The sequence below is a fragment of the Perna viridis genome, chromosome 6 (genome assembly GCF_037379345.1).
Source record: "Perna viridis isolate PV_CMFRI_1.1 ecotype Kerala chromosome 6, ASM3737934v1, whole genome shotgun sequence".
Taxonomy (NCBI): Eukaryota; Metazoa; Mollusca; class Bivalvia; order Mytilida; family Mytilidae; genus Perna; species Perna viridis.
The window spans coordinates 40,599,511-40,623,599 of NC_142450.1; the positions used below are offsets into that span (position 1 = coordinate 40,599,511).

At 33.9% G+C, this 24,089-nt stretch overlaps 1 protein-coding gene across 3 annotated transcripts in view; it reads right to left on the minus strand.

The window, feature by feature from the left end:
- LOC148614959 (uncharacterized) overlaps positions 1 to 24,089 on the minus strand; it is a 52,567-nt gene that overhangs the window by 22,054 nt on the left and 6,424 nt on the right. For all 3 annotated transcript variants that reach the window (XM_088589517.1, XM_088589518.1, XM_088589519.1), the window contains exons 2-15: positions 21,963 to 22,126; positions 19,595 to 19,781; positions 18,646 to 18,720; positions 17,814 to 17,895; positions 16,672 to 16,747; positions 15,278 to 15,434; positions 13,893 to 13,984; positions 13,391 to 13,495; positions 12,960 to 13,044; positions 12,532 to 12,623; positions 10,125 to 10,262; positions 9,386 to 9,632; positions 8,285 to 8,427; positions 266 to 7,670 (exon numbers count right to left, since the gene is read on the minus strand). In XM_088589517.1, coding sequence (XP_088445643.1) covers positions 266 to 7,670; positions 8,285 to 8,427; positions 9,386 to 9,632; positions 10,125 to 10,262; positions 12,532 to 12,623; positions 12,960 to 13,044; positions 13,391 to 13,495; positions 13,893 to 13,984; positions 15,278 to 15,434; positions 16,672 to 16,747; positions 17,814 to 17,895; positions 18,646 to 18,720; positions 19,595 to 19,781; positions 21,963 to 22,101 — 9,023 coding nt within the window. In that variant the 5' untranslated portion in view covers positions 22,102 to 22,126. The remainder of the gene's footprint in view (positions 1 to 265; positions 7,671 to 8,284; positions 8,428 to 9,385; positions 9,633 to 10,124; positions 10,263 to 12,531; positions 12,624 to 12,959; positions 13,045 to 13,390; positions 13,496 to 13,892; positions 13,985 to 15,277; positions 15,435 to 16,671; positions 16,748 to 17,813; positions 17,896 to 18,645; positions 18,721 to 19,594; positions 19,782 to 21,962; positions 22,127 to 24,089) is intronic.

Sequence of the window (24,089 nt, forward strand, 5' to 3'; positions counted from 1 at the left end):
ATCTTTTCATGTATTGGGAAAAATTGCAACTAAGTTGTAAAACACCAACAAAACAAGAACTTAAGTGAATGCCTATACATTCAATTAAACTATAATAGTAGCTAATGTTTATTTTCCAAAACAATGCAACATATAACAGAAACTTCAATGGATTTTATAAGAACAGTCTATAAGGGTAATTTTAATAAAAAAAAAAAAAAAAGAATCATACCTTGTTGAACAGGCACTTACACAGACAATCCATTATTAATTACTAAAATCTTACCTGGCTTTTTCGGGCAGGTCATCAGGGTTACTACAGAATGCTGCCTGATTATTTGCTAGGTTTAAACCATGTGACAGTGCCGTATCTGCAACATGCTTCCAAGATGGTGGAGGGATCTTTGGTTTGATGATAGATGAAGCAAGCTGGAATTTAAGTTCTTCATTGTCTGAGTTTTGTTGAACTGTATCGTCCTTTCCACTTTCTTGTGACTGTTCTATATTAGATAATATAGTCCCTGAATTTTCCTCACAAATTTCTTCAGAAGTACCATTCTGATGTTCATTAGTGTTGTTTTCAGATGTCTGTTCATGGCCTTTCCCATTGGTACAATCATTTAAAGGATTTTCATTAGTCATATCTTTTAATGCATGTGTATTTAGTTCACATGGTTCACTATCTAATTCAATACTCCCTGATCCTTCAAGTATTTTACCACTATTGTTAAGTTTTTCTATCTCTGCTGATCCGTTTAAACTGTGATGTTCATTTGATAACAGCTTAGACAATGTAATTTGTGATCCAGATGTAGCGCTAGAAGTGTCCAAACAAGACTCATTGTGTAGTTCATGTATTATATCAGTATCATTTAATACTACCCCATGATCAGGATCACTAAGGACTGGATACACAGGAGAGTTTTCAGCTCCTGATGATATTGAGATAATTTCCTGATCTGACAACCTAGGAGGTGATATTGATTCATCCCCAGATGATATAGCATTGTGATACTTATGTATATTCGGTGGTCCCAAGTCAGGGGGAGAGTTGGAATCCTCTTTTTCTTTCTTGTGTTCCCTCCTAAATGCATCTATTTCATCCATACTCAGTCGTTTCAACTTGACTACAACCTGCTTTGCCAATTTTTCCTTCAAAGATTCAGACAAACCTTTATTTTCACTAACCACTGAATTTTCTACATTTTTGTCTTTAATGGAGTAATCTGAACTCCCATTTTTACCTTCATTTATATCTATATGATATGAAGTGTCTACTGCAGGACCAATTCTGTTATATGTACTGGGGTATATAGGGGATTTCTTGGTGCTACCTGATGTGCTTGAGTATGCTGGTGATGCGCTACTTTCGCTGCCCAAAGCTGGACTCTGAGAGTCCGATGTTGATCGACTTAATCCCTGTTTGTCTATTGCTAATTCCTCTGGTGAAAGTGGCAGAGGAAGTGAACTATCCAAACTCTCTGTTTCTGGTGAAGAATACAAGGAGAGTTTGTACAGAACATCATCATAACGTTCATCATGATCAGAGACAATTACTTTAGTATCTGTCAGATTTGCTAATGTAGCCTCATGTAATAAGGATAGTCCAGATATTGCATTAGACTTTTTGATGTTTTTATCAACTTTCTTCAGAGGCTTTTTTCGCTTCTTATGTCTTTTATTAAGAAATGCTACTTGCATCTTGTGGTTTAAACTAAGAGATGGTTTTTTCTTGGTTTTAACAAGGCTTTGTTCAATCCAAAGAGATTTTCTAATACCTCTATAATAGCCTTCTGATTTGTTAAAGTTAATGTCCCCATTATCTGAAGGATCATAGAGATGTTGTTTAAAGTACAGAGAGTCCTGAGAGGATTCTGATGAGAAGTCTGAAGCACCCGGAGACTTCAACTTAGTCCAGCTAGTTTTACGATATTTAACAGTAAGCCCTCCAGGACTATTGTTCTGTGAAGAATTACTGACAAATGATGTATTGCTTACAGATGATTCATTGCCATTTCCCCCATTTGCTAGATGTTCACCGTTTTGTCCACAAGCATTCAAAATAGGCTCTACAGATTTTGTTACTTTGATCTTTTCATCAATTGAATCAGCAAGATCTGAACAAGATGAATCACTAGTCGTCATAGTTTGATTGGAACTACTATCACCATTAGATTTTCCTTTTGGCAGACTTAAATCGTTTGTACTATCCTTGGTCAATAACTCAATTATTCTTTTCTTAATGACTTCATTGGCAGGTTCATGACTTCCTGTACCTGTCAACTCTGATTTGGAAATATTATCTTCTAATTTGTGTTTCTTTGTATGTTTTCTATTACCATTATCACCAAGATTTAACTCCTTCTCATCTGAACTCAAACTTCTTGCACTTTCTGTTGAGTCTACACGAGAACTTGTACGTGATGAGAACTCAGATGTTACAGCAGTCTCTGTGCTGCTATCCTCCCTTTCTGACATGATATTTGGAAAGATCTTGCTCCCATTACCAATATCCTGACCAATTTCCTTCAACTTGTTTTCAATGTCATCTTTCAAGTTCAGCAAATCTCCATCAAACAGTTTGTAATTTTCACCAATCTGAGAACTGATCGGACTACGACCAGCTACAGGAGTGCGTGAATTGATGGGCGTAAGCTTTCCCTCTGATGCTTCTATTAGACTGACATCTTTTAGGATGACCCCTCCATCTTCCAAGTCTGGGTCTATAACAGAAGGAGAACTAGTTAACATTTTGTTCATGCTACGCTTTCTACACAACATCAAATTTTTTCTCCGAGGCTGTTTTTCTAGTTTTCTACATACCTGTCCACGTCCTACAGAACTATTTAATTTCTGGCTGGCCAACATCTTTTTCATGGCAGAGTTATCCATTCCTGGACTAGGAAACATAAGATTAGCACTGAAGTTGCCTTGAATATGATTTGGCTTTGAACAGTTATGACTAGATTCTACTTCTGTTACTTTTATTTCAGGAACAGCATAAAAGTTCTGCCTGCCTCCACCTCTAACAACTTCCACCTCTTGAGCAGTTGACTCAGGAATATGATTCCCTATATTTTCCTTAGTTTTGCTAGGCTCTAATGCTCCTGTATTCAAATATTTCGGATCAGTGTAAACCTGTCTTGGCTGACCATGTGCTACAGGAGGATTTAACCTATCTAGATGATTTGGCATTTGCTGTGGCACAACATTTCTAGCTCTATTTCCAAAATCAGTGCTGTAATTGGACATCATGTTTGTGTTTACACCACAGTTATGAGACATGAAATTATTTGAATTTTTCTGCACATTGTCACACTTCTCTGACTCTGTCATTTGAGGATTGATTGAACCTATAGTTCCTTTTACCATTCCATCTTCTAAACACATATACTCCTTAAGTGTCGCTGGTGAAGTACTGTCACTAGATCCTTCAGTAGTAGCCTGACTATTTGGAATCTGTGAATTCACATCAGTGGAATCATCTCTATATATGGATGAATGTAATACATTGTCAATAATTGATGTCAAGGTAACTTTTTGAATGATGTGACAGTCTTTGTCAGACAATGATGCTAGAGTCTGAGCAGGTGGAACAATCATTCTTTGTGGGTATGTCTGAGCTGATGATATATCACTGTTCTTTTTATTGTCAAATACACTTCCAGCTGCCATCGAATTCAGCTTGACCTCTTGAGTTTTAATATTGTAAGGAGCCTTGATGTCAGCACTAAAGCTCTGAGATTTTGGACAGTTTGGTTTACAAATAGCCTTTGTCTCTGCAAGAAGTTCATTTAAAGATGTTTTAAGAGTAACTCCTGATTTGTCAACATCAGATTGTGTAAGTTTCTTCACTTTTACTTTTTCCCTGCCAATTTTTAACAAACTGTACCTCCTGGCATCCATTGGATGCATCCTTACAATTTTTACATCACAAGAACTAAGTTGCCTATTCTGTTTGAACTTTAACCTTTTAAAAATAGGTGTTGGTACATGAAATGTGAAAGTATATGCTGCATTAGGTGGTATTGGTGACCTTTTAATGACTGGACTTGATTGTGAGTCTTTACGATGGCAACCTTTTTGATCTGGTGTAAAGCTTTGTGACCTCATCAATTGTGGTGGATGATTGGTGTTAAAACTTTGTGACTGTAATTCAGACCTTGAATTATTTAAAGGCATTGAGAAAGAACTACTGTTGTGATGACCTTGAGATCCAATAGTAGATGACATATTGTTCTGTTGAAAATCTTGAGATAAACTGCTGATCTGGTGACCTTGAGATCCATTAGTTGATGTCATATGGTTGTATTTATAACCTTGAGATGAACTGCTGATCTGGTGACCTTCAGATCCACTAGTTGATGACATATTGTTGTATTGATGACCTTGAGATGGACCGCTGATCTGATGGCCTTGAGATCCATGAAATGATGATATACTGTTACTGTTGTATTGATGACCTTGAGATGAATTGCTGATCTGGTGACCTTGAGATCCATGAATTGATGATATACTGTTGTATTGATGACCTTGAGATAAACTACAGTTCTGATGACCTTGAAATTCATCAGGGTTATCGCTGTATGATTGAGATCCATCATAAGACAAACTTCTATTGACAGGGAAATGATGTGATGATTTAACGGAATGACTCATTGACCTGCTCCCTATCTGATTTGATGATTTACTATTTGAAAAATTACTGGGTGATTTGAATGCAGGCGATTTTCCATCTGGCCTACTCTGATTTGAAGTCTCATGCATGCTATCTTCAGACGGAGATCTAAACAAGTTTACATCATTGTTATTTATAGGACTTTCATAATGGTAGCCAAAGTTGGCACCTTCCTTCACATTTCCAACAAGACTCTCCAAACTTGTCAGCGAAGATGTATTGATTTCACTTGATGTTATAAGAATATCTTTCTGTCCACCTGGTTTTTCTAAGGAACTACCCCTATTTCCTGGTGTAAACTGCCTTGAAGATGTTGAAGACTGAGAAACATCAGAAAAGAGATCAGCACTATCATTCAAAGATGAAGTAGTACTATTTTGCCTTGATACACTGTCTGGTTTCTCTGATTTCATAGAAATTTCATCTGTTATATTTGTAGTGTTATTATCACTTGCACTTTCATCACCATACAACAGCAGTCTTTCCAATGTTGAAGGCTGTCGTGTTGAAAGAGGATTTCCAGATTTGTTTTGGGTCTTGTTTTCTTGATTAGCTTTCAATACACTGGAGATAGGTTCACTGATGACAGATGGTGCTGATGACATTCTATGAAGTCTTTGCACATTATTGTTGTGATTGAGAAAATTTTGGCTATTATTTGACATTCCTTGTTGATTAAGAATATTTCTGATATTTGGTGCACGATTAGAGAAGTTCTGTCCATAAAAAGCACCCAGTTGGTTTTGCATCCCATTGTTTGGCAATGCAGAGGTTTGCTCCAATGCAACAGATGAGGATTTAGATCGCCTTTTCTTTTTTTGAAGGTGACCCATGACAGCAGCTTTTGTTCCTGGATTAGGGTTTCTTTGATTTCCATCTGTCAAATTCTTTGGTCTACGACCTCTCTTAGGTTTTGTCATAGCTTCATGAATCTGCAGCTGAGGAAAGTTTGGCATGTTGTACTGCATCATACCATTTTGTGTTTGTTCACCATAACCTTGTTTTTTCTCCAAACTACCTGGTTCTGAGTATCCTGGCTGGTTTACATTTTGCATTGGATAACGAAAACTACTATTCTGCGAAGAAGGAAGATCTTCCATCAAAAGTTGATGAAAACTTTTCTCTGGGAAAGGGTGAAGGTCTATGTTTTGTGGCTGTTGTTGCTGATTGAAGGAAGATTGCACTGAGTACTGTGGGTTTTCATACTGCTGTGCTTGTTGATAATGTGACTGCATTGTTGAAAAACTTGATGGATCATTTTGCTGACCTGACTGATGACCTGTTTGTTGAACCTCAGGCACGAGACCTTGCTGAAGGTTTGGCACTAATGAATTTTGAGCATATTGTTCATTATACTGACTAGTTACTGAAAGTCCTTGAGATACACAGTGGCTCTGTTCACCCAGAGATGTTAAAGTTTGAGCAGGATTCCTAACATCTTGGGAATACGACAGTGTAGTTGACTGAGCATGATGTTGAATTGACTGGCTTTTTGGAGATGACACCTGATTGGATTGTGAATCTTTACTTTGTGGCAAACAATTACTTGGTACTTTAACTTTCAGCTGTGATGAATGAAATTGATTTTGAACTGACTGACTAATGCTCTCTACATATTGAGCTTGTTGAGCAGTTTGATGACTATTTGAGTGCATCATTTTGATTCCTTGAGATTGGTTACTGTTGACATTCTGCATTAGAGGATTACCAGAAAGATCAACTGATGAGATTGGGTACTGATTACTGCTGCTTGGATATGAATATGAAGGTTCAGTTCTCAAATTTTGGTTACTAACTACTGACGTCTGCACTTGACTTTGACTTGGACTAGATAGAGGCGATTGTCTTGGATTAGATCGAGGTGAAACCGAGCTGTGAATAGGACTTTGCATCCCTGGGTGATGTCCTGGGCTGTGAGATAAGTTTTGGTGATTGCCAGCAGCAAGAGGTTGTCTAAAAATGGGAGAAACTTGAGGGCTTGACATCCGTTGTTGGCAAGGACTTGTCCTTTGGCCTGGACTGGGTAACCTCTGTCTAGTCTGTTGCCCAGGACTTAAGATGTCTGACCTAGGCAGAAAACCTTGTCCTGAAAACTGAGGTCGCATTTGTTGACTTGGGCTTAGCTGTCCTCTTAATCTATGCTGGTGATTTGGTGATCTCTGGGGCACTACATTTTGATTAGTCCATTGATTAGCTTGTTGAAAACCTTGACTAGTCTGTCCCACTTGTTGCATTTGGTACATTTGTTGTTGAGAATGACTATGCATTTGACCATATGATGAATCATAATGTTGATTTTGGTTGTATCCCTCTTGTGGTCTATCATAACTTCCATATGTATTTTGCTGCCACTGAGATTCCTGATGAGATGACGCGTTGCTATGGAAATGGTGTGGAATTCCTTGTTGCTGTGGAGACCAAGGCTGTGTGGTATTTACTTTTGTGTTAACATGTGAGAAGTGATGTACAGTGAAGTTGTCATTTTCAGGAGATGGCGTCATTCGTGGAGATTGTAGACTTTCTGTCCCTCTATGACTCTGGCTGGAAGACTTCTCTGACTCTTTTCCACCTTCTGTCAGTGAACCACTTCCTGTTGGAGATTGTATGTTGCTATGACTACTGAGAGCTGGTGAGTGTTGACTACCCTGGCTACTATCTTGTGATGGTGACTGAATGTTACCGAGTGATGAGGCTGGTGAAGAGCTAGAATTTCTAAAGTTATTGAACTGTGATTGGTGGGCTAGTGTTGGTGACTGAAGATTCCCATACCCTTTATGAAGCCCTTGTGGGTAAGTAGACTGATTACTGCCACTCTGTTCAGTCACTCTTCCTTCCATAGACAAACCCCTACCTTGGTGATTAGATGGGTAGCTATGGTGATAAAACATCTGACCTTGAAATTGATTGTTGCTAGGATGTTGGGAATAAGGATTGTAACCAGGGAAGTTTTGACCTGAAGCAGGTAATACTGGCCCTCTGGTTCCCAGTCTTTTTCTCTTTGCTTTATCATCTTCTAGAATAAATAAAACATCAATTATTGAGTAAAATAAAACTGTTTCTGTTCTGCATCACTGACTTTAATATATTTTATAGTCAAACATAAATATGTATTTTTTTTTTTTTCGATTGTGATTCTAATTAAGTTTTCTTGATGTGTATAATACACTGGATAGAGGATAACTATTGTGAGTGCTTATCATGGTTTGTTCTATGAAAAAAGGTACTAAAAATAGCAAGGTATAATTTTTAAACTTCAGCTAACCACGCAAGTATAGCAAAAATAACAAACACCACAGTAGTCAATTTTCATTATTTTCTTGGTTCTCTCAGAAGAAAATACCAAACAGCAATTCTCAACTTCATTTCAACAAATACAATTGAAAATTAAGAAGTTAATTATGTGCATTCATTCATCGTGCAAATTTTTCATTGTTCCTTCTTCATAATTTATGATATCTTTCATTTTTATGATTGTAACTCATTTGAATAAAATAACAGTAAATGCTATTTTCACTCCTGGGCAAGTATGCATACAATGTATATCAAATCTTGGCACATCAATTTTAAAATATGAAGCATGATTCAATGGTCTTTTGAGCAGACCCCAACTTTTAAGGTTGTATTTACTTGAATCATCTCCAGCACCATCAAACTGCGGTATACCATCATCATCATCATCATCATTACTCTGGTGGTCTTTTTCTTCTGTTCTAAAGAACTGTGAAACATTCCATGAATCATCAAAACCAGCTAAATCATACCCAGCAGTACTGTAAACAAACACAAAGATTAGTTCATGTTAAAAATCTAATATTCATCACAATGAAAAAGAATTTTATTCACTGTCCTTTCAGTTTCAAATGGACTTAAAAAGTAAAAGGATTGTTGGATTATCTCCTTTTGACATCATCCAACAGTAATTATATTCCTTTCTGCACACATTATAAGATACTAAACTTTCCAATAAAATTTTATCAAATCTCTTGAACAGTTTAGGAGAAGTTGCTCTAATGATGTTTTAACATGCAAAACCCTTTATTTGGATTATCTCCTTTTGGCATCATCCAACAATAATTATATTCCTTCATGCACATCTTTACATGATACTCAACCTTCCTATAAAATTTCACCCAAATCCTTTGAACAGTTAATAGGGAGTTGCACTTACAATGTTTTCACATATTAAACCCTTAATTTGGAGTATCTCCCTTTTGAATACCCTGACAATGATTACATTCCTTCATGCACATCAACATATGATACTTCCTATAAAATTTTATCATATCCCTTGAAGTGTTAAGGAGATGCACTTACAAGAAATGTGGACAGATGGACGGACGGACACAGACAGGGTGATTCCTATATACCTACAAACTTTGCAGGGGATATCATAATTGAAATCAACCCACATATAAAACTATTATTCTATAAAGCAATTCTAAACATGAAGTTGCATTAGTTTTTGAGCAAGGTATACCCCACTCAAGTGATAATCACGTATAACAGGTACTTGATATCAGACAGCCCCAAAAGTTGCTTACATTATAAGCCAATCTATATTAAGTTTTAGACTAATTATGAATTAAATCCATCAATTGGAGTCAAAATAACTGAGACAAAATTAAGAAAAACAGACAAACAAGGTGATTTCAATATATCATCCACTTGCTGAGTGGGGGTATAATAACAGAAATGTTCTAAAACCAGTAAATAAACATGACATTGTACCTAGGACCTGGTTTTTCCTCATTGTCTTCCTCCAAATCATTATCCCATACAACTTGTGACATCTCAAATGTTTCTTTCTCTTGTTGTTGGGCAACCTCCTCGTCCACAGGCTCAGCTTTATCCAGCAGAATACTATCCCTTTCTTCTAGAGCTGTGATCTGCTCAGACACTTCCTGGGAAGAGCTTGGTGAAGTCTCATCTGCTAGAGAGGCTAGAATCTCTGCCAAAGATTTGTCTTGTGAATCAGCTGGAATTCAAAATAAAAACACTAAGTACAATAACTCAATACTTGTTGGTATAATTCATATTAATAATTTAGAACACAAAAGCCATCTATATTGAATGACAAAATTTTTTGTTGTAAAGTACCAATGTCATATAAGTTCTTTTTAGTTTACATATACAAGTCAAATAACTCATATTACAAGGACTAGTTGAGTGATTACAGTTAAACGCACATCAACATATCATCATTCCAATTGTGGTATTCCTGGATTTTTATGACATTTAAAGAATGTTCTTAGCAGTGAAGATGACTGAAGCTATTTAACTTTAAATGGTTTCTAACTACTTTGAAACCTTTGTTTTTGTTACTGAAACCTAATTAGACTCAATTATCTAAAGTCTTTAAGGTTTGATAATAGTTTAATTTCATTTCATTGTCATTTCTTAACTTAGGACAATATGCTCTATAATGTTATGTTATTATACAATATGATCTTATATATCTGTATTTTACCTTTTGGTTGAGATCCTACAAAACTTTGACTCATGGAGACAACTTTTTTGATTGAATCAACAGATATAATGGGCTTTACAGTATCATCATCAGAATCCTCATCTAACATTACTGTATCCTGAGAGGCATTGGATAAATCTGCAAAACATCAAAACAAATAAAAACGTGTTCCGCTTATCGGTTCTGACAGTGTAAATCTGAGTTTAGGAAAGCACAATTTGTGTCCATCTGCAAGCAGTGTAACTGTGCTTTAAAATGAGGCTATCTGATAAAGAGTCTGTTAATAAATAATGACTTGAAAGCTAAAAGAAGAGGTCACAAGTTTCTGCTGTCGAAAAAAATGAGATTTTTTTGGGGGTAGGGTTCATTTCTCGAACCCTCGTCAGAGCAGAATTATTCTGTAGTACTCTATTTGGCCTGGAAACTAAATAAGAATGATTTCTGTCACCACCATTTGGATGTCAACCCCTTGCATTGACTACTTCCGGTTTATGGACAAACAGAGGCCAAAAATTGGAAAAAAATCTTCACTTTTTCACACGAATGACCCTTCAGGGGGCTCTTGACCCCCAACTCATGACTGTAACACACTTTATTTGGCTTCAGTACCCTTCAAAGTATTCAGACTGTAGGATGAATGTGCGTTGGTTCATGATTTGTTCCCGTTGAACCCCACAGCTAGCAAATATTGACCAGAAATGCACAAAAATTACCAATTCCAAGTGACAGATCCATTTTCAGGCGTTGATGTATTTGATGATTTGATAAACCTTCTTTCAGTAACATTTCACTTCCGGTTTGTGTGTTTGCATTATGCAATGTATTTTTTCGTACGAAAATCTTATATTTCATGATCATTTCTTATATATTGATGCATTATATGCACCCCTATGCTCAAGAAATGATATCTATGTAAACAAGAGGCTACAAGGAGCCTGAATCGCTCACCTGATTTAAGTTTGTCTTTCAAGGTCAATAAATTTTACAAGGAGTTGTCCAACAATTTTGACACAAGAAGACTTTGGTAGGACTATCATTAGGATCATTTCAGCGATAGAAAGTTTCTTTCTTTTAGTTTTTAAGATATTGGCTGAAAACTGTAAAAAAAAAACAAAAAAAAAACCTGTCATTTTTCATATTTCAAGGGCAATAACTCTTACGGGAGTCACCTGACAACTTTGATCCCTGATGACTTTTGAAGGCCTTATGATAAAGGTCATTTCAGCTATAGAAATAATTTTGCTGAACCAAACAATTTTGGAGATACTTGTGAAAAACTACTGTCTGACCCCTTTGTTCTATTTTTAGTAACAGCAGCCATATTTTTCGACGGATCAAAAATCCCCACTTTAATCCAATGCACGATACCCCGAGGAACATTCATACCAAGTTTGGTTCCAATTGGTCAGGTGGTGTCAGAGGAAAAGATTTTTGAAAGAAATAACATTCAAAATAGCAAAAAAATGTCAAAAAAGGGCAATAACTCTGACATGGCTTAACATATCAAAATGAAAATTTGACCACAGATAGATCTCATCATGCTGAACAATTTTACTCCCATGTCAGAATTTGGCTAAACCTAACGATTTTGGAGATACATGCGAAAGACTACTGTCTGACCCCTATGTTCTAATTTTAGTAACAGCGGCCATGTTTTTCGGCCAGGTGAGCATTATACACAGAAAAACAACAGTAAATAAAAAAAATTGTGCAAAAACAGAAATGGCCAGGTTGCTGTTAAGTCAGTAAACAGGTAGTAGAAGTACAATAGACCTGACATCACATCACAAGATATGGGACACCATGTGCCATACTGATTTTGGTACCAAATATCTTGTGGCTGTGATTTATAATTGCTGAGAAAAAATTTTACAAATATATTTCCCCTGCCCATCCATTGGACTAATATTCACCATTTTATAAGCCAATTTGGACAAGTGCAACAAGGCCAAAAATTATACCACATACAAGTAGCTTAACTCCATGTTGTTAAAATCGTATCTATTCGAGGTACCATAAAATTGAAGAAATTGTATAAATGTTACCACTCAACCTGGTTTTTATTTTTTTTAAATTTATATCAATTTCCCTAAAAATCCTACATTAATTTAATTTCAACCAACTAGATCATTTGAAACTGAAGATTTGTGGAAATTCTTAAATAGACAATAAACTTAAATACAGTGTATATCATGTACATATTTAGAACTGAGGTCAAAATTTAGTAATTTTCCATTCACACAAAATATATCTTAACTTTTAATTAAACTGTTTAATCTGTTTAAATCATCTTTCTATTTTATCCTACAACTTCCAATAAGAGTCGTACCACTCAATACAACTTCCTGTTTTGATCAAAGTATTTTTTTAATTGAGCTTTGTAGAAAGAACTCGAGAGAAAACATACCATCCTGTGATAACTGCAGATCTAAGGCTGATGCAGGGGTAACATCTGGATAACTTTCCTGTGAATTGTCTTCCTCATCAGGCTGGCTATCCCTGGAATACATTTTAAAATTTTTATAACCTATTATTTTTAAATGCAGGTTAATTCAATCAAAATCTAAGTTCATATAGTCCTTCTAAATTTTTACAACATAGAAAAAACAAAGACATATTGTAAAAACATGTTACAACCAAAATAACAGTGACAATCATATTACTGAAATTGTGTGTGTAATGAAAAGTAATTTTATTACAAAAGATACTCATCCTGTCCAGCTATTAATAACATCCATTGCACTTTAGCAAAATATTGACTTTCTTGGCTAGACTAGATCTTAATCTAAAGAAGAGGCAATTTAAACCAACACTCAGAAACTGTTTATGACTTACATGTAAGGTTGATGGTTCTGTACTATCTGTTCAAACTTTAATCTGAACATCTCATCACTATCGCTGATTTCTACATCTAATCTTTCTGAAAATAAGTAATGTTGAAAAACATAAGTATTTAACAATAACTTTTCATTATCAATTTAAAGTTCATCACTGATTGACAACAGAAATAGAAGGGTTCATTTTTTCTAAAGTAATTGCAGTATTTATGCATATATAGAACTTAGTCATATAACTACTGAACCAGACTTCAACAAGTTAAACTGTCCTCATCAATTAGTAAGCACTATCTAAATTTTGATACAATATGCTTACTGTTAACTTTTTCAAAAAAACCTATCATATTGTATGCCAATAAGAAATGAAATTTTGCTATCAGGTTTGATGGTGACAAGGTGAAAGGCTAAGAACACTCCAATTTGTTTTACCTTGAGATGGAGGAGGTTCAATCTGAGAAGATTCTCCCAAGTTCCTTCTCCTCTGTTTCTCATCTTCCCACAAAGCTGCTAACCCAGGATTTGTTCCTACATTGGCTGAAATTATAAACCAATAGGTCTTATAGTAGTAAGAATAACAATATGACCTTTTCCTATGACCTTAAATATCAAAACAGTCGCAAATTTATTAAGGACCTAATTTACATCAAAATCTTTTGAAGGATATAATTTGTGTTGTTTGAAAGAATATTTGGGACTAAGTAAGTACTTCCCAATCTTCCATAGTTCAAAATGATAACTAGTACTATGTCAAATGTGGTATTAAAGTAAATTGTGTCAGAAAAGATTCATGGTTAAAACTAAATTTTCTCATTTGTAATCTACATAATTTCACAATTTGCAACATAAGAAGCATAATATAATTTAAATGACAATGTGAATAATAATTAAATAAATGACAAAAAGAAAATATTTTCATTTCAAAAAATAGTACCATCTACTTCCAGTCTGTTAAGTATATCTGGTGCTACTATGTCACACTCCAGTTGACATGTACTTTGTCGTATCTCATCTAAATACATATCCCTACAAGAATGATACATGAGAATAACAGTCTTTTTCTTTCATCTTAATTTATAATCACACTCAGTAGGCCAAAAAACAAATTCTAGATTCTCATCAACTCCCGATCCAATTTTTTCAACCTCTACCAAAAATTGTCTTTTGATTATTTTCCGAATTTAGGTCAATTTCCTTCAAATTGACAGCATTTTCACTTAAATTGATTAAAAAAAATAATTAAAATTTGCCCACCTGCCCACCCCTAATTTGGAAAAATGCTGAATGAGAATCCAGGAATCTTTTTATGATGGCCTTACAAGAACAAACAAAGAGTTTTGATCAATACATAGTGCAGCATGATCAGATTTCTTATGGAAGAGATCATGTTTTTACCTGTTATGACAAGGCACAATTAACTAGTAAATTACAGAAAGACAAAATACTTGCTATTGAAAATATATATTAATGTACATGTGACATCTAGACCTCAAAACCAGAAGAAGCTCAGCTCTCTAAAAAGTGCAATCAAACCCCAGGAAACTCAGTGTTGTGGAAATAATTATGGATAGTAAAATCAAACACTGAGGCCTACAGCCCAGACTTCTGTTATAAGCAGACACAAAAAAATAAGAGGTGTAAGAATTTAAATACAATATTTTTCAGACAATAAGTTAATATCTTTTTTACAGCAAAATGTCAGCCTTGACTTATCATCCACATAGACTTCTATAAAGATTTGTCGAGAAAAAAAGTTCATCTATAAGTAATATCATCAAAAATGATAACATTACACTGATTGTTTTCATTGACAATACCAGATTATATTGTTTATTAATCAACAGTCTTAATTTGACCAGTTGTCCAGACTTATTTCACACCTGGGTGCCCATGCTTCTTTGTTTAACATCTTTTGGTTTCAATATCAGAGCAATCGACACGGAATTAAATAAAACTTATTTACAAAATACACTTTATTAAAAATACTAACAAACTTAACGATATAATTTATAGTTACTTCGCTTGAATAATATGATTTGAAAAACTACCGCTGACACCTACAGTTTACATCGGTGACCTAAGATACACACCTGACACACGACTTATCTGGCAAAACTGACTTTTCTATGTTTTTTTTTCATCAATTCTACTCAAAATGTTTCGATTTAACTTATACTCCACATCGACTTATAGGCAGAAAAATATGGTACATTTAAATATAATGAAAATGAGAAGACAAATCTACCAAATTACTACACTAAAAAAATTATTTTATGAATTCATAGGTCACCTAATAACAAAATTTCATATTATACTTACTCAGGAATATTACTGCCATCCCATATTTTCCTAGCAGGTGTTCCAAGCTGAGATCGGTCTAGTAGTGAGGTTGGTGTACGTGGACACGAAATATCAGATCCCTGGCTACTCTTCACTTCATCTTTACAACCACTATCGCCATCATGATTTTCCTCATCTAAGAAAATAAATAAATTACAATATACATCAATATTTCATTATGTCAGTATCTTCTTTCAAATACTGATGCATCTTTTAGAAAGTGAATAAAAAAAAGACAGAACTTTGTACAATGTAATCCTGTCTTAAACAATAATACTTTGATTAGAACTAAACACAAAAACCATAATGGGACTGCCACAAAAAAGAAACAAAAAAAGAATTTTTTACCCAAGTCTTTGTGAGGGAAAGTATGTAAAAATGCAAAAGGTCAAATTCATCCTGCTTTATACACGGCTGTAGCCGTGTACATAAGACTTCTCATTTTCAGGTTGGGGGCCTCATAATACATGGCCGCTGCTGTTACGCTTCGATAACAAAAAATATGCATAGAGTAAATATATGCACTTATTGTTGTACGTCAATATTCTATTAAATTATTTCTGTGATAATTAAATTGTTGATTATTTAATTTTCTTTATGTTTATAATTACTTATTAAACCCCTTAGAGATACTATTGGTCAATCCAGCCCCATGGAATGTAGAGGCCTCATACAGGATATTGTCAGGGAGAATTAATGAAACATGTACTTCTGTGTCATTTACTTAAAAAAATAAAAAAACAAAAAAAAAAACATTTTTTTCCATTTCGGAAGAAATTCAAATAAAAAGAAATTATAAAAAATGTAAAGAATAAAAAGTAGGGTAAGGAGGGTGGCAGGGTGACTTCGCTCAATGTACAAGTAAAAACTTGTAATTTTATTTCCTGAACATTTTTTAACAAATATAAAGTTGTTCACTATAATACATATGTTATTCAGGCCTTAGACAGGGTATATAATGTCACATTCATGACTTATGATTTATATTCCATGAGCCATCGGCCATGAATGTGACATTATAAACCCTGTCTTAGGCCAGAATAATATATAATATAACATACAACCTGTTAAAATTAAGTGTGGGTGTAAAAAGGTGAAGGACAAATTTGGCATTTTTTATGCATAAGTAGGTAAGCCCAGGGTAAATAATGTGTAGAATTTATTTTGTTGTACTTATGTCTATGTGATCTTTAATTGGTTCATTGAGAGGTACAATGACTGTTTTCAGTCACTTAACGGAACAATGCAACAGTCATACTGAATTCATTAAGGTTGTATAGTCACAAAAGAATTACATAACAAACTCCATCCTACAACAACAGTGTTGGAAGCTGAAAAGAAGAGATTACATTGTTACTGCAGTATATATGTACCTTTTCTTTCTCTTCTGAATTTAACAGCAGCAACATTAAGCATATTCATACCATACAAGTTATAATCTATAAACATCTGAAAAATAAATATCTTAAGGTTAAATAAATGAATGTTTCTACAATTAAACATGTGTTTTTCAGTAAACCATATTACAGTTATCAGTATAGTATTTGTTAATATAAAATAACGACATTACTTTCCTTTATAAAGAAGTTGGGACCTGTTCAACCTGACTAAGTCTGACAGTATAAAGGTATTATTATGTGTGTATAGTATATCAATTTTTGTGGCTTATCAAGTTTGTAAGTCAAGTTAATAATTCATGGATTTCATCATGCCATATTAACATAGGATAAATTTTTTTCAATTTGAAGGCTATTTAAACTTGTTTTCAGACTTCAACAACAAAACCATGAAAAGTGTTATCCCAGTAAATCAGGGAACATTTTGGCAGCACTTTGTGTAAATTGGCACATAAAAACTCAAGATGGCTCACAAAAAGTTACCAAATGTGGCAGAAAGGTGTGAAGAAAATTACACACATTACTTTTTATTAAATGTGCCAAGCATGTCCATAATATAAACAAACTGTTCCTAATTATTATTCTTAACCAGGAACCAGCATGGGACGCATTATGATTTGCCACCTTCCTCTCATACCATATTTTATATAATTACTATCACTAGTGATGAAATCGTGAATGGGCCAAATTTAATACAATCAGAAATTTCACATCCAGTGAAAGCATGCTGGCCAAATAAATTAAATTAGCATCATTTGTCCAACACATCCTACTTGTATGTCAGACTTGAAAGAACATCAACTTTCCACAACAGAATCACCACTCCATTAAAATATATAGACTCAGTCCAGAAACCTGTACCAAACTGATGAACATTATGATCAATGGGCCTGACCTAAAACTATGGTCAAAATATAAACCAAGTCATCAAACTGGAAGTTAATGTCACCCAAAACCTCCATCTTATGAAATACCTGTATTAACCTGGTGTCAAAATATCAAACAGCAAGTAGTTGCAGAGAAAACTGATAATTAAAAATATTTTTACATACAGACAGAATGGGATAAAACAGTTTACCCTCCTTTGGAGCTGGAGAATAAAAACGAATGTCTTATACCTGTAGAACATACGGTATATGAGCTTCATGAGGCTGAAATGCTTTGTTCATCACTGCACCTCCTAATAATAAATCTGCAGCTCTACAAAATAAATAACATCAGTAAAATAAAGTGACACTTATTACCTTCTTGAATTTTGCCTTGCAAAGGCAATAAATTAAACAAGAAGTTGTCCAACAATTTTGACTAAAGAACTCTTTAGTAGGACTATCACAAGATCTTGTTAACAATGGAAAGTTCCTTTTAATCTATCATAGTTTTCAAGACATTGACTGAAAACTATTTAAAAAAAAGTCATTTTTCCCCTTTCAAGGGCAATAACTCTTACAAGGAGTCTAAAGACTTTTGTAGTCCTAATAATACGGATCATTTCAGCTATTGAAAGAATTTGGATAAACCTAACAGTTAGGAGATATATGCGCAAAAAAGTACTGTCTGACACTATGTTCTATTTTTAGTAACAGCGGCCATGTTTTTTGACGAATCAAAAATCCCCACAACACTTCTATGCAGGATACCCCAAGGAAAATTCATACCAAGTTTGGTTCTAATTAGTCATGTAGTTTCAGAGGAGAAGAGTTTTGTATAATTGTTAATGGCAATGAAGGATGACGACGACGACGACGGATGACAAGTGATGGCAATAGCTCATATGGCCTTTGGCCAGGTGAGCTAAAATTCCACTGAAAACACTGACAAATTCAAACACAATGAGTTATATATCCTTAGCTATGATTTAACACAATTTTACACAGAATGCACTAAGTATTGGCTATAGCCAATTTACATGTGAATTATTTTACTGCAACCAATGAAACTGTAATGACCTACTTTTTTACCATTCCTGGATTGTAAAGGAATATTTTAAGGAACTGCTCTTCTTTGTCATGGTAACCATACATAGGTCTGAAAAAAGAAGGATGTGACATAAGAAAAATAAACATGTAGTAGGCTTTTGAACCAGATAACTTGGTACAATACATAAAAGTTGATGTCCATATGTCTTATAGAGCAATAAGTAGAAAGTAACCAAGTGGTAACATAGTAATTTTTTTCCTCCAAATCAAGGAAGTCTTGTTTCATTTAAATAAATAAAAATGACTCATTTATTTTACAGCATGTTAAAGTGTCATCTCTATCTTCATATCTAGTTACACATCTGAAGGACAGTGGCAATCCTGTATATGATCTATACATTCCAACAGCTAATGAGGTAGCACATTCAGGTATCAAGATGTCAAATTAATTATTCATTAAAGATTTGAATGAGCAAAAAAACTATATATCTCTTGCTATGATAGGTTCAATTGTAGTGCAACATTACAAATTTTAATATGTTTCTTTGATATTTGGAGTCTACAACACTCAACAGTACAGTTCTCACTAACTTTTTTTAATAAAGCAAACCTAATTTTACCGATTTCAACAAACAAAGCAAAAATTTCCAAAATCGGAAGTAAATATACATAAAAAAAAAACAGTCATAACAGTAAAATCCAAATTTGAAAAAGCTGAAAGAATCAGGGAAGGTTATTTTCTGTTCAGGTGCTTAATCTAGCTTCAAAAAATGAAGGATGCATGACAACTTTTCAAAAGCCTTCTGATCCAACAATGGAAATTCAAATTAGTCCTTTAAAAAGCATCTACAAATGAATGATGGCTGTTTATAGGCCTGTGTATATCTAACAACATGGGCTCCAATCTCTGATCCTTACTAATTTGAATAGTTAGTCAATCTTAGAAGATAAACAAGCATTTTGAACTCAGATCTGATACTTACATGCCTGCAACCAAATTGATTTTATACACATGCTGAGTTTTAGCATTAGCATTGTTCAGGCTGACATTTAATGCCTTATCTAGACTGTTGGCAAATAATCGTAGATACCGATCCCATGGCTGTGTCCCATCGTATGGAACATACAAGTAAGGAAACACTCCATGGACATGCATACATGTCTTTTGTCCTGAAAGATTTACAGAAATAATGTTTGAAATAAACACTAATTTACATACTGTCTTAATTATTGGTTAACTTCATATACACAGTTAAAGATACAGTTTTCCTTTTGGCTATTTCTGCACACATTCAGCCTTAAAGTACATGTACATGTACATTGTATTTATTCTTGCCTGTAGCACTGAGGGCATTTTGTTGATCAATTTTAATGAGTTATTTCAACAAATGATTGCTTTAATAAAAAGTTTTGTCAAGCCCAGCATGATATGACAACTGTTCACTTGGGACAAGTTTGACACAATACAAGTTTTTGACACACTTAAACATAGAGACTTAGACTAGAGTTCATTATGGACACAACAAATGGTTTGGAATACTTTGGATATAACATTGCACAAGATTTTGATATTCAACTTAAGTAAAAAGATCTGCTTTCAGGGTGCTTGTACTCAATAACCTCAAAACAGTTATTGATAGAGTAACTTTGCTAGCATACTTCTTCAAGCCCTTGAAAAGACAAACAACTTACAAAAAAATCATTAAAATCAGATAAAAAAATTAAATACATTCTTAGAAAAATTACGTTTTTGGCCTCTTTGACACCATCTCATTCAAAAACAGAAAAAAATGTTCAAATACTGATTAAAATAAACATGTAGGAATATGTTGAATACAAAAAAAATAACATTTAAATTATACCAGAAATAAAAAAGATTTTTAGGGGATGGCCTACTTTGGTACCCTATACACTGAAAATACAAAATGCTATTCAAAATCTGTTCAATATTCTTAAAACTGAATTTTAAATAATCAAAGTGAGATTTGTCAATAGTGAATGAGAAATAAATCTTCTACACTAATTTTAAATGAACACCTATTTTAACCATTTTGGCCCTTTCTTGGAGAATAGTAGGGGCCAAGTGACTCCATTTCATCTAGCAGCAACTAACAATATATCAAAATTTAATGACATTCAGTTGACTACAACTTAAGTTATTGCATGGGAAGAGAAAAATTAACATCAACAAGGTATACCACATTATAATATGACCCCATTTTTTTTTTCATATAAAAAATCCATTCCTGTAAAAGAACAGAAGTAACTTCAATAAAACTTGGTGGTTTATATTTCTGGTCTTGCCTTAATACACATCCTTATCTCCTGCCTTGAATACACAAGTGGCACTATGCACTTGGCATGTAACATTAAAATCAATATGGACAATTTCAGAAATCAATTTCTGAAACAACATCCCCCCACAAAGTGACAGATGATCCAATGAAATAACTATACACTGTTATAATGATCTATTTAGGTAAGATCACAGAGATAGACATTAACAATACCCTAGAGGATCCTAAAAATCAAAGTCACATGGATTGAAGATATAGGACAATAGAATAAATCAATACATCTTCGGGATCAGGTCAATTCAGCTTCTCTCATTTTCTTCTTTCTGACCATTTATAGTCATGAATAATAACAGATACTGTGTGGAATTTAGAATGTAGCAACTTCAAGTTCTATAGCCAAACTGTTTACATGGACACTTAAAATGGCATCTAGTGGAATCAAATTCTGATGCTAATTTGGCCATTAAAATTTTAACCTTGTAATTACTGAATCAGTCAATAAACCAGACCTCTTTCAATTCACTATCTGGTTTATCAATAAAAGTACAGAGTAAGCTATATAGTATAAAATATCTGGCAAAGATAACACAGGTCTTTACTAGCAGCTATGTAAAAGTTTCTAATTTATTTCTAATTCAATTAACAAATTTCCATTAATCCATATTATTCTTTACGACATATAAGTACCAGTGAGTCTCTTTGTCTGACTTCCTAATTCCTACAATGGTGTTGCTCAAAAGAAACTGAACTCTTGATAAAATGTCTTCATTCCTAGCATAGAGGCATGTTGAATTTACATGTACCTTCTGGGCTGGTTCAAAACATTCTGACCACCCACATTTGACATCTAATTAATGATCCTTTGAAGACTTTGGTGTACAATGCTTTTTATACATTTGGTACCCAAGTAATGCACCTCCATGGGCATTTCCATATATATTCTGGACACCCATATTGTTTAAGCATTTAACTTCCTAAGTAGCATAACTCTCTGGTGGATTCAAAACACTTTAACCATCAAACTTCCATTACATTTGGCCTCTTATTAACATACCTCCTGGGGTGGTTCCATAGACCCTGACCACTGGTACTTTCCATACATTTGACCCCCTAAGTTCAGAGTACTGTACATCTAACCCTGGAATAGGTGTGGTCTGGTAATGGTCAGTGGTTACAATTCTCAATGAGAACATCACAATCTAAACATACATCATGAATCTGTAAATAAAAAACATCTACCTTAAGGTTATAATATACATGGGAAAATGGGATATTACCACTTTCAAAACCGTAGTAGGAAAGTTTTTTGTTTTTTTTTTAATTGAAAATGAAGTTTATAGTTAAATCGAGTTAATTTACTCAAGTCTCCAACTGTCCAAAAACACTTCGCACCGAATAATACATGTAAGCCAATAGAAACACAGTCCACAAGTCGAAATGGGGAGAGAGAATATATTAACTTCACAGTCATGTACAATCCTAAAGACGAATTTTTATCACATTGAACTGTCACTTCTTTGGTTTGGTATATTTCATAATTTCTTTATACGCATATTTGTGCATTGGTGATCTTTTATTTTTCTTCATCGTGTTTAATGCTGCCAATAAAATGACAACAATACAGTGTTCTAGTATTTTTCAGAAATTGAGGTTTCCTCAGGAAAAATCCATATGAAATCAACTTTCCCACAGTCAATGACTGCTTTCCCAACAAAACAAATCCTTACTGCATATGAAGTTTTCAACTTGCCATGGGAAAGTGTAACTAAGTACCTACCTTTCCCTGACCCAAATTTCACTTGCCCCCAGTAATGGGAAAAAGGAATTCTAGAACACTGCGATATACCGGTATGTATAATTTTACAGAGCTAATATGAAAAGCACATGGATTGCTACAATGTAGCATACATTATATGTAGAAGAATGTCATAATAGCATACATTGCTAACAACTTATGAAATATAAAAATAAAAGTTTTAATGAAAACAGCTGAAAACCAAGCTGTTTTATATCAGTAGTACAGAATCAGTATAGTGAGTATGATATTAACTGACAATACCAGCTACTAGGATAAAACTTTAGTAAACCACTTAAAAATACTCGTCACTTGAAAAATATTGAAATTAAGTATAATTATAATTCAGCCTTTTGTAGTGCACAGTAGAATGTTTACTTGGACCAGTTACAAGTAAACATGACCTAAATTACATCAGTATATAGCCAGCATACTAACAAGAAAGCACTTAAACTTGACAACTGAAAACATTGTATTTTTAGAAACCACTGAGTCACATCCATCAATATCAAGCATCACTCAGTAAATGATCAGACACAAACAGAGATTCCTTAGGAATAGTGCCTGCAGTTCAATAATCAGCCTGTTTTTTTATTGATCTTAGTGTAGTGGTGAAAATGTGTTAGCAGTACATCTTCATAATGTAAGGTCATGTCTGATTCTCTACACAAAATTAGCAGACTGAAGAACAGCTTTTTTCTGATTGTAATCAAGTTATTTTTCCTTTTATTGCTCATTTAGTTTGCTCTTCAATATATTGTTAAAAAAACATGGAATATAGTAGTAGCTTCAATGTGAAAGTAATCATATAAAAATATGCAAAATATAGCAAACTCAGAAAAAAATGACTATAGCCTACAGCTGATACATGCATGTATCAAGACAAAAGTTACAGTAATGATGTAATTTCATAAATTTGTTTCATTTTCTTATCAATACAGGGCTACACACAATGTATGCACAAAATTTCAAATAATTTTCAATTAAAACTGGGACTACAACTACAACCACAAAATCAGCATGCATGACTTCATTAAAAAGAATTTTTATAAATACAGTACCATAAAGTTAACATACATGTAGGTAAACTTGAAAATTTAAACTTGAATTTCAAAGAAAAAACTGAACAACAAGAGGTGCTGAACTCTGAAATGAGAACAATCACTCAGACTAAATTCTCAAATTCAAAACAAAACTGTACAACCATATGTAATTGTTCTCAAATCTATCTTATCTTTTTTTCTCAAGAATGTCAACTGTGTACCATATCAAGTAAACCGAGATTATTTCTCTCAGACCAGAATGATCTTTTGGAAAGGGAGAGAACTGACTTAAAATTATGGTTTTACAAAAATATGCAAGTGAGTAATCCTATATGGATTGTGA